Source organism: Heterocephalus glaber, unplaced genomic scaffold (assembly GCF_053883595.1).
Source record: "Heterocephalus glaber isolate CG9 unplaced genomic scaffold, H.glaber_assembly_v1.0 deba00000818, whole genome shotgun sequence".
In the NCBI taxonomy this organism is placed as follows: Eukaryota; Metazoa; Chordata; class Mammalia; order Rodentia; family Bathyergidae; genus Heterocephalus; species Heterocephalus glaber.
The window spans coordinates 14,575,934-14,592,545 of record NW_028258164.1 but is presented as its reverse complement, the minus strand read 5'-3'; the positions used below and the strand labels follow the sequence as shown (position 1 = coordinate 14,592,545).

At 46.8% G+C, this 16,612-nt stretch overlaps 1 protein-coding gene across 7 annotated transcripts in view; it reads left to right on the top strand.

Moving 5' to 3' along the window:
• The window catches only part of Prkag2 (protein kinase AMP-activated non-catalytic subunit gamma 2), a 238,918-nt gene that overhangs the window by 140,626 nt on the left and 81,680 nt on the right, over positions 1-16,612 (top strand). For all 7 annotated transcript variants that reach the window (XM_004860360.4, XM_004860359.4, XM_087207710.1 and 4 more), the window contains one exon: positions 2,171-2,382. In XM_004860360.4, the coding sequence (XP_004860417.1) occupies positions 2,171-2,382 (212 nt within the window). The remainder of the gene's footprint in view (positions 1-2,170; positions 2,383-16,612) is intronic.

Here is a 16,612-nt window from a genome sequence, read left to right as displayed (position 1 = left end):
ACCACTGGGGGGCCAGCAGACTGGCTGTCCCAACAGGTGAAAGGAGGACTGTTTCCCCCACGTGAAGAGGGGAAGCATGGGGGCTGGGGCAGCAGATCCCCCATTTACCCCTTCTGTTAGCAACCACGACACCAGCGTTCAAGAGAGATAAGTTTAGGAGCATCGCTCTCACCTGCCTCAAGGCCTTGCCTAAGACGGAGTCTCCAGCATGAAGATAGCATCCAAGGGTGTGACAGCCTCCTGCTTGCTGATCTGTGGCTCTACCCCTCTGGCTGGCATGGAGGAAGCCTGTCCTGCCTCTCAAGGACGCTCAGTTGCCAGGTCCCAGCCCACCCCCGCCCCCCATTCCCCTCTCCTGCCCTTTCAGGTACCCAGGGCCTTCCCAGCTTCCTCCCTGCTGCCAACAGTCTGTCCATCTGTAAGTGTGCATCCAGGGTCACCCACAGAGCTGCCATGTGTGACAGCACTCTACAGACAGTGGGTGGTGGAGCTGCAGGACTGAACCCCTCCTAGAGGCATTTTGGGGATCCATGAAGAAGAACCATATTTTTAGTTCCAGGAAGGTTCTTTCCCTGTCCTCCTAAACTAATCACAGCTCTGGCATTTCACCCTTCCCTTCCCCCCACAAATTTTTCTTCCCCCTGCTCTAGTCTGGATGTTCTTTTTACGTACTGGGAATCAAACTCAGGAGCTTGCATTTGCCAGACGGGCATGGCATCACTGAGTTACATCCCTGGCCCTACTAGTCTGGATGTTGAATGCCACCCAAGGCCATCTGTGGGAGGCTTGGTCCCAGCTCAGCCACTACTGGGGGTGATGGACCTTTAAGAGATGGGGTCTAGGGAGAGGCCTGGTCCCTGGGGGCATCTCTTCCTCTTTCTTTTCATGTCTGGGCCATGAAGTGATAGGTTTTGCTCTGCCACCCATTCCTGCCATGTGGTGCTGCCACTGGTCCAGAGCAACAGGGCCAACAAATCATGCACTGAATCCTCCAAAACTCTCCATGTGTCTCTTCTTCCTGGAAGGACACTTATTGCTTCCAGGCCCACCCTAATCCACCAAAGCCTCACCTTAACTTGCTTGTTCTGCAAAGATCCTATTCCTAAATAAGGTCACATTCACAGATGCCTGGGATTGGGACACCAGTGCATCTACTCCTGTCACACATGTGTCAGAGCTTGTCCCACCCGGTTCTTCCTGTCTCTTGTCATGTGCCATCCGCACCATTGACTTTGGTGTTTTTCGGACACTTCGCAGTTTTTCCTGTGTGAAACCTCGATCAATATGGTACAGTGAAGTTTGCTCTTGGCTCGTGCCTGGTAAGGGCGGCAGGGAGCTAGAGGATCTGGCCAAGTGGCAGGAGAGTGGACACCCAAGGATGTGAGGGTGCACCCCATCACATCAGGACTGTGTGAGCATCACCCAACAAGGGGGCCCCCAGGACCCAGATGGGGTGCAAGGGAAACTCTGACCCCACAAATCTAAGAGAGTAGAAGTAGTAGGTTTATAAAATTCCCTGCCATTAAGGAACTTAATATCGGGCTTTTCTTTTCTTTCTTTTTAATGGAATGTGCTGGACGTCTCTATAATTTTGTTCAGATGACCATGGAACCTGGAAAAGCTGTTGCTGCTATTGATGCATAACATACTGCTATTATTGGTCTTTTTATATAAATATAAATGTATATACATATATATATAATTTAAATTTTTGGAAACTTTAACTGTGCTATGAACTTTGGAAAAAGTTATCCCAGTTACTGTGTTGAGTTGGCATTGTACATAAATCACAGCTGTATTGGTCTAGAAATGTTACATTCAGTTTTTTTCCCATTTGTACAGGGGCAACACACTATCTTAAATATGTAAAGTCCTATCTAGTGAGTTTGGTTACAGAAACTAATAAAATATTCTCTAAACAATGAAAAAAAAATTGAATGCCCGGTGTGGTGCCGCACACCTTATAATCCCAGCACTCGGGAGGATGAGGCAGGAGGATCACTTCAAGTTTGAGGCCAGCCTGGGCTACATACCAACCCTGTCTTGATTGAATGCATGAATGAATGATTCCTACTGTTGCCACTGGAGTATTTGGGCCCTTGGAAGAGGAAGAGTCTTCTGTCTGCCTCCGCCCAGCCACACTTCTAACAGGCTCTGTCATTTCCCACAGCCTCAAGCGTCTCCTCTTCCCCGTCCACTCCCACCCAAGTGACCAAGCAGCACACGTTTCCTCTCGAGTCCTACAAGCAGGAGCCCGAGCGCCTGGAAAATCGCATCTATGCCTCCTCGCCCCCGGACACTGGCCAGCGCTTCTGCCTGGGCTTCCAGAGCCCAGCCAGGCTGCCGCTGGCCTCCCCCACGCACCATGCTGCACCCAAGACCGTAAGTCTGAGCCCTCGTCCCGGGTAGGGCTGGGCAATGGGGGGGAGGGGCTGCTTCCACACTGTTCTGTCTCAGTGCAAGGCTGGTGTGGTTTATTTTATCATAAATCACAGACCAAGGACAAATGGCGAGGGTGTGGAGGGCAGGCAGCAATCATAGGAAATACTTCGGGATGGGCCCCATCATAAAAGTTTTCTGCTCCTCCTTGTTTTTATTTATTTTTTCATTACTGGGATTGAACCCAGGGCCTACGCACTGAACTGCATCCCCAACCTTCTTTATTTTTAGATAGGGTCTCACTCAGTCACTAAGTTGCCCAGGCTGGGCCTGAACTTGTGATCCTCCTGCCTCAGCCCGGACTGAGTGCTGGTACTATAGGCATTTGCCACCACACTGGGCTCATTCATCCTTCTCCTTAAAAATCATCCTTTGAAAGCTTTGTTTGAATTTACCCTGATCATTAGAAGTAAAATGTCACAGGCAAAGGACAAGAGGAACAGAGCTTTAAGATTTAAATCCAACATTGTGTGACTTGGGGTATATTCCTAGAAAGGACAGCCTTGTTTTGTTTTGTTTGGGACAGGGTCTCACTGTGTAGTTTATGCTGGCCTTGAATTCACTAAGAAACCCAAGCTGGCCTTAAACTTGCTTCAGTGCTCCTGCCTCAGCCTCCCGTTGCAGGATTACAAGTGAGCATCACCACGCCCAGCTGAGGGCAGCCTTTCACAATGGAGTAGGCTCACAGGTGTCTTTGAGGCCTTCAGTGGATTGGCTGGGAAGGACCAGGACATGGTGATGGAGGAAGCTGGCTTTGCCACACTCCTGTGCACTCTCCACTCCAATACAGAGGTCCCCGAGACCCCACCCATCATAGCTTCTTCAGTCCCGGGGATGTGCTGCCAGGACCAGTAAGGGTGTGCCCAGCAAGGGTGTAAGAATCATGTCATTAATGCTCCCTACACAGATGGGACCGTTTCATTCAGTTGTCATGCTAAGGGGTTGCTAGAACAATGCATCTTCATTCTGCATCCCTGTGTAGCCACAGGGAATTGGTCTGAGGACCCCTGGGAGTACCAAAGTCCTCTGATGTTCAATTTCATTTTCTAAGATGGTGCAGTATTTGTACAATGCCTACATACATCTTCCCAAATGCTTCACCCCATCACCAGATTACTTAGAATACTGCATCCAATGTCCTTGAGCTGTGCAAATTGTCATTAATATTGCTTAGGGAGCAAAGACAAGAACAGTACTTATTCAGGACAGATAACAGTTTTTCTCCAACACTTCTGAGCTGCAGTTGGTGGAATCCACAGTTGGTGGAATCTGCAGCTGGAAAGGCTGTGGCCGTGGAGAACCGACTGCACCACACACTGGGTGCCTTAAGACAGCAGCAATTTACTGTCTCACGGTTCTGGAGATGAGAAGTCAAAATCAAGGTTTTAGGGGTCACACACCCTCCAGTGCTCTAGGGGGCACCCCCGCCTCTCCCAATTTCCAGCTGCCCTGGAGTTTCTTGTTTGTGGTAACTTCTCTCCAGCCCCTACCTCCATCGCCCTGGAGCAGTCTCCCCTGTTCTGCTGGTCACCACCCTAATGACCTCATTTTCACCTGGTTCCATCAGCAAAAACCTTGTTTCCAAATAAGGTCACATTCGCAGGGACTGAGGGTTAAAATGCCAGCACATCTTGTGGACACAAATTAAACCCATAACCGTTGTTAGGTCCTGAGAGAGGATGCACCATCCAGGCAGAAAACACAGCATGACTACTCTTCTTATTCCTTCAACCATGGTTTGACTCAAGGTGGGCTTGGCAAAGCATCCATTTAAATGGCCAGGGCCAGACTGCAAGTATCGTTTCTGCCTCCCAGAGCTTCCAACCTTGCCCGCAGGAGCCCAGGGCCAGGTGGACACACCCAGGAAGGCTGGGAAGCAGAGCTGGGGGAGGCTGGGCAAACAAACAGGGCCCCTGCAGGTGTGAGAGAAGGGTGTGCAAGCAATGAGGGTTTCGACCGAGCTGGTCCTGGAGTAGTTGCAAGAGCTTAAATATGGGGGATGTGAAGGGAGAAACTTCTAGAAAATAAAGGGAGCCAGGGCTTGGGGATGGGGATACACACAGTAGAGAAAGCAATGACTACACAGTGTGCAAGTGGTATAGGGCTGACTCTGAGGAGGACAGATGTCTGGCAGAGATAGGAAGACAGGGCATCCTGGGGTGTCCAGGGCTGGGCCTCTAGAACCGGGAACTAGGAGGAGGTCATGCACCTTCTAGGGGATAAACAGCTGGAAGTTTTCTTTTCTAATTTTAATTTTTATTTTTATTAGTGCATGTTTGCAGTACATAATGATCACATTCCTCATGGGGTGTTGGTACATATGAGTAACATGTCTTAATTCTTTTTATGTCCCTCTCTGCTCTCCTCCCTCCATCTCTTAGTACCCTTCCCATCTAGGAAAGGTCTATCTCCTTGTTTCATACTATCTGTCTTTTATTTTGCTCTTTAATGTACTTATAATTTGGGATTCTCAGGGCCATTTTGTCTTCCTGGGCATTTAGCAAGCACTGGTTATAGAGACAGTAGAACAAAAAAGACTCCAAAGGGGATGCTGGGCGACCTGCCCAGGACTCAGGCGGTGAGAGGAGTTGATATTGCCAGAGTCCCCCTGGCCTGGCTGCCTGGCGGGAGGTGGCGCCAGGGAGGAGACTCAGTGCTTCCCAGAGATGCCTTCTGGGCAGAGGGATGGGATCCTGACATCTCCCTCCTCCTGTCTCCAGCCTCAAGCCAGACCCGGAGTGAGGGGAGATAGGAGTGGTGAGTCCAGGATATAGTTCTGGGGGAGGCCAGGAAGGGACAGGGAGGGAGGTGTAGAAAGTCCCAAAAGACTACCACTTCTCATTGACTAATGATAATTGATAGAATAACTTTATTTAAGAAGAGATTTTGGGCCAGGGATGTAGCTCAGTGGCACCGCATCTGCCTGGCAAGCACAAGGTCCTGAGTTTGATCCCCAGTACTGGAAAAAATAAACAAATAAAAGAAAAGAAGAGATACTGATTGGAAGAGAAAAGCATTATTTTGGCTGTAGGTCACTGGAAGTGGAGGGGACCGGATAGAGAGGCAGGGTCCCATGTTTCTGTGATACTTCCCGCAGCAGCTTTGTGCTGGGGACCAGCCCAGAGCCATTCTCGGTTTAACTAGAGGATCCCATGGACTTTGAGACTCAGAGAATCAGAGCACTCGCCCCTAGCGCCCCACTTACGTTGTGAAATGATATTTCAAGAATTGGAAGAGGATGTCCCCACTGGACACCTGGCTTTAAATAAGCCCTGGATCCCACCTGACAGTGTCATCACTGGGGTTCACCTCTCCAGCCAGGGTCTCTGCTTTCAGCTGTGGGGCGGGTGGTGGCTTCAAGTTCTCACAGAGTTTGTTCTTTTGGAACTGGACTTGGGAGCTGAGAATGTGGCTCAGTGGTAGAGTGCATGCCTAGCATGTACCAGGCCTGCATTTGATCCCAACAACAATGACACTAGTAATAATTGCATTCTGTCGGATATCTTTATGTGCTAAATTCCTTAGAAGCTTCACTGATTTTATAGGTCTTACTACCAGCATAATCTTCATGGAGAGATGTGAGTTGCCTAAAGATTTCCAAAGGCTTAAAAATATTTTGATATAATGTATCTCTGCCTTTTGGTGTAAAGATGCTGTGGTAAACATTGACCATGAAGATCACCCCTCTAAAACCAGTTCCCATGAATTTTATTCTAAAATTGGAAAGGGGATGAGGGGTGAATCACTGTTTAGCAGACGGCACTCACATAATCGTTTATTTGTTCAGCAAGTATTCGTAAAACACCTGCTGTGTGCCAGGAACAGTGCTGGTGGGGCTGATAGGGTGACAGCAAATAAGGGACAGGGACATAGTTTGCTTTATTCATCACCTGACTGATAGTGCTGGCCATGACCCACAGGATCGAACACAGAAAGGAGCTTTGTCCATTTGGGCGACAGGCAGGTGAACCGTTGCTCGCCAGCACCTGTTTGGGTGCTATGGGAGGAGGCACCCATCCTGTCTGGGAGAAGGAAAGAGGAAGTGGAATTTGTACCACCTGGGAAGACCAAACATCAGCTCTGTATTTGAGGCTGATTACCTCTGGTTGAGCAGGGAAATTAGATTGGATGTTGGGAGACCCTGGGCCCAGATGAGATGCGGTGTGGAGGAAGAATGGACAGGAGTTTGGGGCGTAGTGCTTGTTAGTTCATGGGGAACGAGATGAGTCAGATGATTCCAGAAGGTGCACCTTGGGTAACTAGATGCATACTGGGTCCATTCGCGGGAACAGAGAGGAGAGGGGGAGAGGAGCGGACTGTGTGTGTGAGCGCCTGAGTGTGTGTGTGGCCGGGGTGCCCTGTGTGCCCAGGTGGTGGGGGTATGACGAGGTGCCCATGGCATGCACATTCAGATGGAGGTGTCCAACGGGGGACTGGATATGTGATCTGGATCTGGAAATGAACATCTGAAAATCATCTGCATGGCAATTACCATGGATGCCACCATGTAGATGAAATAACCTGGAGAAATAAAAGGGAGGTGAGCCAGAAAAATATGGCCACCTACGGAATAAACAAAGAAAAAGCACGAGGAATTGCATGAAAACAGACTGAAAAACAGGCAAACACAGTATGACAGAAGCAAGAGGAATGTGTCATTGCCCCTTCCGCATTTGCAGGCAGCCTGGCCTTGGAACACCAGGGCCAAAGTCATTGTGACCTTGGCAAGAGTATGCTCTTGACCACTGCATGGCCTAGGGCCGAAGCCATTAAATGTGGGCTGAATGACAAAGGGGTAAAGAAATGACAGTCTCTCCTGTGAACACTTTCAAGACTCTTAATATGAGGGGGAGGCTGGAGGGTGGAGGTAGAAGATTGGAGATAGCTGTGTCTTCCTGTCAATGGAAATAGATTTAAACATTCATGAGTAGAAAGGAGCAATTAAAGTGAGCAGGGAAAAGAAAACATCACATTCTGATCTTGGAAGGGATTTCCTTAGGAGGTGTCTGGGGGTCTATAGGATAGTAGTGTGTGCAAAGGCTTGGTCCTCAGGGTGGAAGTATTTGGAGGTTCTGGGGACCTTTAAAAGGTGGGACAGGGTGGTCCTTAGTCCCTGGGCCTGGTCGATAGGCCCAGCATGCTTTTGAAAGGGACTCTGAGACCCTGGTCCTCCCTCTCTGCATCCTGGCTTCAGATGTCAGGGCCACACCCATCGGAGGCCCCAGCCAGCGGATCTGCCTGATCTTGGACTGGGCCTCCAGAACCATGTGCAAAATAAACCTTTCTGTGTTTTGTAGGTCATCTGTGTCAGGCATTTTGTTGTAGCAATGCAGAGCTGTTGGCTGTGTCCTTTCCTCGGTGTGCACACATCTTTGGTGTCCCTCTTCCCTTCTTATAAGGACACCAGTGCTGTGGATGGGGGTCACCCTCTGACCTCACTTACTGTGATAATCATGTTAAAGGCCCTGTCTCCAAACACAGTCCCCTTGGGGTTAAGGCTTCAACGTATGAATTTGGAAGAAACACAGTTCAATTTGGAACATGATAAATTCTTGTTATCTTAAAACACTGAGTTTGTTGTTGCTGTTGCTTTGTTTTGTTTTGGGGAGTTTGTTTGTTTGTTTGGTTTGGTTTTTTATCACAAGGCCTTTGCTCTGAGCTACATCCCCAGCCACTCTTTTTTTTTTTTTTTTTTTTTTTTTGGTGAGGGGAGACGGGATCTCACAAAGCCACCAAGCTGCTCAGGTTTGGTTTGCACTCGTGATCCTCCTGCCTCAGCCCCTAAGAGTGCTGGGATTTCAGGTGGGTACCACTACACCCAGCTAAGCCACTGTTTTGGGGTGATTAGTTATGTGGCAACAGATAACTAACACTTGGAGATACCATATAACTCAGTGTACTGAGCAACAGATAATAAACTCAGAAGTGTTCTTTTTATTTTTTTTATATTTTGGTACCAGGGATCGAACTCAGGACCTTACCCTTGTGAGGCAGGCGTAGCTCCACGGAGCTACATCCCCAGCCCTCTTGTTCTTTTTAAAAACACACTATCTTGCCACCAAATTAATCTGCAAGATCCACTGTTTTCCTAGTATGAGTCCTTGGAGAGACACCACTAGGAAGTCTCTCAGTTGTTAGTGGAATAATTACCTTCTTTATAAGAGTTTTTAAAAGTATTTTAAAATATTTAGGAGAAGCCACACATGGTAGTGCACACCTGTAATCCCAGCACTTCGGAGGCTGAGGCAGGAGGATCACCATGAGTCTGGGACCAGCCTGGGCTACGGAGTAAGTTGAAGGCCAGCATGAACTACATAAAAAGACCTCATCTCAAAAAAAATAAATTAAATACTAATTGCCTTGATTTATTATATTATATGCCTATATCAAATTAGCATCCTATGTACTCGTATGTACAAATATATGTCCAAACTTTTTAAACTTTAAAAAGAAAAGCACTTTAAAGATCTATCAATACTTCAAATTAGTTGACATTAAGCAGTTGAAGATCTTATTATACTGCTTTGTTTTTATATTCCTGTCTCCCATGTTCAATATCAAGTTCCACCCTAATAAGGACTTGATATTAAAGTTCTCTTCCCGGAAATGGCAAACAGCTCCATCATTATTACTCACAACAGATCAGATATTTTACAGTCTGTGAAAAAAAAATTCACATTAGGTCAGGAAGTTGGAGCTGCGGAGAGAACTGAGTCACCATGGGACTGGCTCTCATGGAGCTGTAGCTCAGAGGTGCTACCTATGAAGATACGGGCAGAGGATGATGTCTGTTATCCCCACTGTCTGGAAAAGGGCTACAGGGCCCTCTTCCTGTGTCGCTGAGCTGCTGGACTCTCAAGTCAAGGGGCAGAAAGAAGGCCGAGCCCAAGTAGGGGACCTGTGCTTGGCTGTGTGCTTGGCCCGTCGTTCTGAGCAGTGGACAGGGGCTTTGAGATTCTTTGTCCATTTTCCTCCCTGGCAGCTCAGCTCCAAGGGGAAGACATGGATCTTTTAAATCTACTGTGTGTCCTGCCTCTGTCATCTGTCCAGGGACACATGCGGGAAACCATTTGTTCCACATTTATTTCCTAAGACCCTGTTATTTGTGGGGTGCTATCCTAGGCCCTGAGCCTAGGATAATTCCTGAGATAATTCCTGCCCCTAAGAGTCTCCCCAGCAGGAGGAAGTCCTAAACTGGGTGTGGTGACACAGACCTGTAATTCAGGAGGCTGAGGCAGGAGGATTGTAGTTCAAAGCCAGCCTAGGCAATTTAGCAAGACCCTGCCCTGGGTTCAATTCTCAGTCCGCAAAATAAAAATAAGAGGGAAATTCCCATAGAAGCAGAGTCCTGGAACTAAAAGCAGTGGAGGGGAGCATCCTGCCTCTTCATCACTGGGCCCCAAACCCTCAGATGAGACGTGTGCTTCCAAAGATTCACAGAGCCTGTGGCCATGTACTGGCCATTTTCTTACAGAGGTTAAAGAAAAAAAGGGAATTTCCAAAATGATGGAAGACGTCATTTTGCTGTCTTCCTTATTAGAGCCCATTTGCCATCAGCCATTCTGGATTCTTCTTGAATTTTCCACTCTCGGGGAGCAGCCTCCCCTTTCCCTGGGAGAAGCCATGGCTAAAGCCCCGGTGTCACCCAGAGTTGGGGTGTTCCCTGGAGCTCATCACGGTCACCCACAAATTGTGTCTCCACACGGAGGCAGAATTGCAATTCCCTCTGCCCCGACCTGGGCTGGCGGTGTACTGGACATCGCCGTGGCAGCAGTGCATTTCACATAGGTTTCCTGGTTGCCCAGCCTGGTCGGCTGCCACCCCTCTCTCCAAGCCAGGGCCAGAAGCCAGGTGGCAGAGTGACTGAGATGACCAAGTCTGGACAGAACATGTGGGCATCTTCATCATGAAGTTAGACTGGAAGAGATGGGATGGGGGCCTGGGGCTGGAGGAGGTCGGGAAGTCACTTTCTTTGAAGGACAAGAAGGACTTGAGCATATTAATGAGCTGGTGGGGAGACCTCAAGCGCTCCTTTCCCTTTGGTCCCATCCTCCTGGGCCTCTGCCAGGGGGAACACAGGGCTGTGGCAAGGACGGAGCGGGTCACTGTGTACCACTGCTCACCCAAAGGCTTGGTATTAGCCATCTCAGTCACTTTCCTCATCACTGGGACACAACAGCAGACACCCACAACTTAAAGGAGGAAAGGTGTTTCTTCTTTTTTTTTTTTGTATTAAATTCTTTTATTGGTACATTGTAGGTATACAACACAATTACATTTCTCGTTGGGAATTGTACCTTTACATAATGCATCTTGGTTCTTATTTTTTCCCCATTCCTAGCCCTCCCTTCACGCCCTCCACCCTTCCCTATTTACAAAGACTTTATTTCCATTTTTTCCATTTCTCAGCATTTTTTCCTTTCCCTAGCATTTTTTCCTTTCCCTTCTTTCCTTTCCCCTGCCCCTCCCACTACCCCTACCCCTTTGGACCTTTTCTTCCTATTTTGCATTATCGATTATTCATTCTAATAATTGGTACATTTTAGGTATACAATATAATGACATTCATCATTGGAAATTTGCACCTTTACATCGTCTCTCTTGGTTCTTATTTTTCACCCTTGCCTAGGCCTCCCTTCAACCCCTCCAGTCCTATTTACAAAGATTTTGTTCCTATTTTTCCATTTTCTCATATTAATCCCATTCCCTTCTATCCTTTCCCCTAGCCCTCCCACTTCCTTCCCCTTTGCCCCTTTTCTTCCTATTTCACATTACCTATTATACATTTAGTCCTTATTTACACTTTCAGTTTCTCACACCAGAGAAACTCTTCGGTATTTACACATGGTGTCCAATATTTCACTTAAGAGTATTGCCTCAATGTGCATCCACTTAGCTATAAATGTCTCTAATTTGTCATTTTTTATGGCTGAGTAGTACTCCATTTTACTAAAAACCCACATTTTCTTGGTCCAGTCTCCAGTTGATGGGCATTTGGGCTGTTTCCAAGTTTTAGCTATTACAAACTGTGCTGCTATGAACATGGGTGCACACATATCACTGTGGTATGATTCTTTTAATTCTTTGGGGAAGATCCCCAGCAGTGGAATAGCGGGATCAAATGGGACTTCCAGTCCTAGTTCTTTGAGGTATCTCCATACTGATTTCCACAGTGGTTGCACCAGTTTACACTCCCACCAGCAGTGGAGCAGGGTTCCTCTTTCCCCACAGCCCCGCCAGCATTGGTTATTGGTTGATTTCATAATAGCAGCCATTCTTTCTGGAGTGAAGTGGAATCTCAGCGTTGTTTTCATTTGCATCTCTTGAATGACCAGTGATGTTGAACATTTTTTCATGTATTTATTTGCTATTTCTACTTCTTTGTCTGAGAAATGTCTGTTCATTTCAGATGCCCATTTTTGGATTGGGTCTTTAAATTTGGGAGGTCTGATCTTTTTAAGTTCTTTATAGATTCGAGATAGTAGACCTTTGTCTGAGGAAGAGCAGGTGAAGACTTTTTCCCACATTGTGGGTTGTCTCTTCACGCTGCTGGTGGTTTCTCTTGCTGTGCAGAAGCTTTTTAATAAGAAGAGATCCCATTTGTTGATTGTTTGTGCTAGTTCACGGGCAACTGAGGTTTTGTTCATAAAATCTTTCCCTACACCGATGTCTTCAAGGGTTCTACCTAACCTCTGTTCCAACTGGTTCAGAGTTTCTATTTTAATATTTAGATCTTTAATCCATTTTGATTTTAGTTTAGTGCATGGTGAGAGATATAGGTCTAGTTTTAATCTTTGTCAAGTTGAAGCCCAATTTTTCCAGCACCATTTATTAAAGAGGCTATCTTTCCTCCAGTGAGGGTATTTGGCTCCTTTGTCGAAGATGAGATGGCTGAGTGTGTCTGGTGTTGTTTCTGCATCTTCTAATCTGTTCCACTGGTCCTCGAGTCTGTTTCTTTGCCAGTACCATGCTGTTTTTATCACAGTAGCTTTGTAGTAGAGTTGCAGGTTGGGGATTGTGATACCCCCTGCCATGTCTCTGTTACCTAGAATTGCTTTTGCTATTCTGGGTCTCTTCTTGCTCCAAATGAATTTTTGGATTGTTTTCTCGAGGTCTATGAAGTATGCTGCTGGGATCTCAATTGGAATTGCATTAAATCTATCTAGCAGTTTTGGAAGTATGGCCATTTTCACTATATTAATCCTTCCTACCCAGGAGCAGGGGATGTCTGTCCATTTTCTGATATCATCTTCAATCTCTCTTTTCAGAGTGCCATAGTTTTCAGAGAAAAGGTCTTTGATTTCTTTCATTAGGATGATTCCTAGGTATTTCAGTTTTTTGGATGCTATTGTGAAAGGAATTATTTGCCCTATTTCTCCCTCAGTGAGTCTGTCATTGGTGTAGAGGAAAGCTATTGATTTTTGTGTGTTGCCCTTATAACCAGCTACTTGATTGAATTTGGTTATTAAGTCTAGAAGACTTTTGGTGGAGTTCTTGGGGTGTTCTATCTAGAGTATCATGTCATCTGCAAATAATGACAATTTGACTTCTTCCTTACCTATCTTTATTCCTTTTATTTCTTTCTCTTGTCTAATTGCCTTGGCTAATGTTTCCAGAACTGTATTGAACAAGAGTGGTGATAGTGGACATCCTTGTCTTGTTCCTGATTTGAGTGTGAAGGATTTCAGTTTTTGACCATTTAGTATGATATTGGCTGTTGGTTTTTCATAGATGGCTTCTATCGGTTTGAGGTAGAGACCATCTATTCCAATTTTTTGTAGGGTTTTTCTCATAAATGCATGTTGGATTTTGTCAAATGCTTTTTCTGCATCTATGGAGATAATCATATGGTTTTTGTCCTTGGCTGTATTGGTATAGTGTATTACATTGATTGATTTGTGTATATTGAACCATCCCTGCATCCCTGGGATGAATCCCACTTGATCAGGGTGTATGATCTTCTTGATGATCTTCTGCATTGTTTGCCATTATCTTATTAAGGATTTTTGCATCTATGTTCATTAGTGAGATTGGCCTATAGTTCTCCTTTTCGGTTGGGTCTTTCTCTGCTTTGGGGATCAAGGTAATGCTTGCTTCCAGGAATGAATTTGGGAGTATTGCTTCCCTTTCAATTTCATTGACGAGTTTAAACAGTAGTGGCAGCAGTTCCTCTCTAAATGTCTTGTAGAATTCAGCAGTGAAGCCATCAGGGCCCGGGCTTTTCTTAGTTGATAAGTTTTTAATTACATTTTCAATTTCATTGGTTGATATTGGGTTATTCAGAATTTTTAGGTCTTCTTCGTTCAACTTTGGTAATTCATATGTATCTAGGAATCTGTCCATTTCTTCTGTGTTGTCCATCTTATTGGCGTATAGGTTCTGGAAGTAGGTATTGATGATCCTCTGGATTTCTGCTGGGTCTGTTGTAATTTCACCCTTTTCATTCCTAATTGCATGGATTTGGGCCTTTTCTTTCCTTTTTCTGATAAGGTTAGCTAATTTTGTTGAATCTTTCGAAGAACCAACTCTTGGCTTCATTGATTTTTTTTGTATCGTTCTCTTAGTCTCCATTGCGTTGATTTCTCCTCTGATCTTTATAATTTCCTCCCTTGTATGAGCTTTGGGGTTGTCCTGCTCTTCTTAGGAAAGGTGTTTTTTGGCTCACATCTCAGTCCATAGTCAGCCAGCTCCAAGACAGGACAGCACGGCAGAGGGGCCTGGCAGAGGGGCCTGGCAGAGGAGCCTGGCAGAGGAGAGCTGCTCACAGCGTGGTAGACAGGAAGCAGAGGGTGAAGGGAGGAGCCAGGGAGGGAGAGGCATCCTTCAGGCCACACCCCCAGTGACACCTTTTCCCACCAGACCTCATCTCCCCACAGGAAGTCATCAATGAGTCCCCTTAATCCAGTCACCTCCCAAAAGCCCTGCCTGGGGGACATCTAGATATAAACCATAACACTAGCAAATTAAAGCCAAGGTTGGAACTGGGCCAGCCAGGCTCCAGAATCCACATTCTTTTTGTTTTGGTGTTTGTGTGTGTTTGTTTTGAGACAGGGTCTGCTATGCAGTTCAGGTTGGCCTTGAGCTCACTGTATAGCCCAGGCTAGCCCTGAACACAAGATGATCCTCCTGCCTCAGCCTCTGAAGTACAGATTCCACATTCTTGGCATGGCTTGATGCTACCGCTAGAAAAGTCCTACACTCTCAGCCTCTCCATCCCATGCTGCCTCTGCCTCTTGGCTTGCAAGCCTAACTCAGGACATGGCCCCTTAAGCCCTGTGGGGCTTATCGCCTCGTTTTATAATTAAGGTTTGACTGGCACATGGCCGAGCTCATTGGTGCTTCTTCTCTCCTGGCTGCTCTCATGCCAGAATGGCCAGGCTGAGTGGCTGTGACACCGCACAGAACACAAAATCTAGAGGTTTCCTGCTGGCCTTTCTTTAGAAGGAGTTTGCCAATCCCATCTCATACCAAAGTCCCTTGTCACTGCTGTCTGGTTCATTGTCACAATGTCCAGTGGGAGCGGAGAGTGAGCCTTGTCCCCAAAAAGGCAAGAGCCAAGCAGGAGGGCTTTGTTTCACTGATGACATGGAGCAGGATCCACAGGAGAGTGCAGTGACATCGCCACTGAGGCCACCAGCAACCAGATGGCCATCGGGTTGGCAAACCAGTGGGAGGGCGAGGAGTTAGGACCTGAAGATTGCAACTCTCCTCCGCTGGGAGGGCTATGCAGTGACCTTGCTGCTTTAGGACCAGGTGGAGGACTATGAGGGTAACATAAGGCTGACAGGGATGGGAGGGACTTGTCCTTCCCTTCATCCCCAGCATGAGGAAGGACACCAAAGCTGCAGGAGGTGGCATAGATGAGCGCCATGATCTTATTATCTACTCCAGGTGGTTTTCCAGGAAGTGCTGTAGTATGGGTGTGGAATGTCCCTCCAAGGCCGTGTGTGAAAGGCTTGACCTCAGGGTGGCGCTATTGGGAGGGGGTGGAACCTCTTTGAGGTGGAGCCCAGGGGAGGGTCTTCAGGCTATTTAAGGTAAGCCCTTGATGGAAAGAGCCCACCGAAACCATTTCCTCTTCCTTTTTGCTCCCACAGCCTTAGAGCAATGGGCCCAACCAATCATGCACTGGGACCCCCAAAACCCTGAGCCAAAATAAACCTTTTCACTTTAGTCATTGAGTATCTCAAGTATTTTGTGATAGAAATGGAAAGCTGACAGACACAAGTGAGTTGGTCCAACTGCATCTAATAGATGGAGTCCTCTAGTAACAGCCTAGCGACTAGAGCTGAGAGGGGAAGGGCTGAGCAAGAAACCAGCGAGAAAATCCTGCTGCAGGCCAGGGTGAGTTGGCAAAGGCTGAAATTAAGGCCATAGGAATGGAGACCTAGAGGAAGGGATTAATTATAAAAGTGTGGATGACATAAAGGAGGCTGCACTCAGGCCCCCCCAGGGATGTGGCACATGGGAGGAGGGCTCTGGGGAGTCTAGTTTCCTAGGCATGAAAGGGTAAGTGACAGTGTCATCAGATTAGCCAGGAAAATACAGGAAGAGAAGGAGATCTGGGATGGAAAGCAAGTTCCATTTGGGACATTTTTTTAAAGATGCCTTTTGGACATCAAATACAGGTAACAGGGACCTGGCTATGTAAGTTGGGAGTGGAGAAGCAGAGGTTAGGAAAAGCATTCTCTCTGTCCATTTTACTTACCATGCATTAAGTCAAAGAAATAAAGACTCAGAATACTGTTCACCTATGTAACTGCGGGGAAGAAAAACACAGTTAAATTCCAATAAGAGCTATTTCTTCAGCAATACAGTGTGTGCAAACGCATTTGGGGGGCTGAATATTAAATGGTGGAAAAATTGCTGTAGCTACTCATGCATCCTAGCCTTGATTTGCATTTAGATGAGAATTCCTTCAGTTCCAAAGCAGGATCAGCCCCTAACTCCTAGCACTTAGAAAAGCATTAACTTTGGCTATGGCTGTGACACTGACCAACACCAGCATGAATGCTGCTCCCTTAAGGACTCTGCAGAAATTAGCTGCTGGGGTGGAGAAGAGTTTGGAGCAGGCCCCCTCTGCTACCTCCCTGGGAAGCAGCGCAGGTCCTGTTAATGAGTGACCACTAGCATCTTTCGCACTTGCTCCAGGAGGTTGGTGTGGTCACACAGT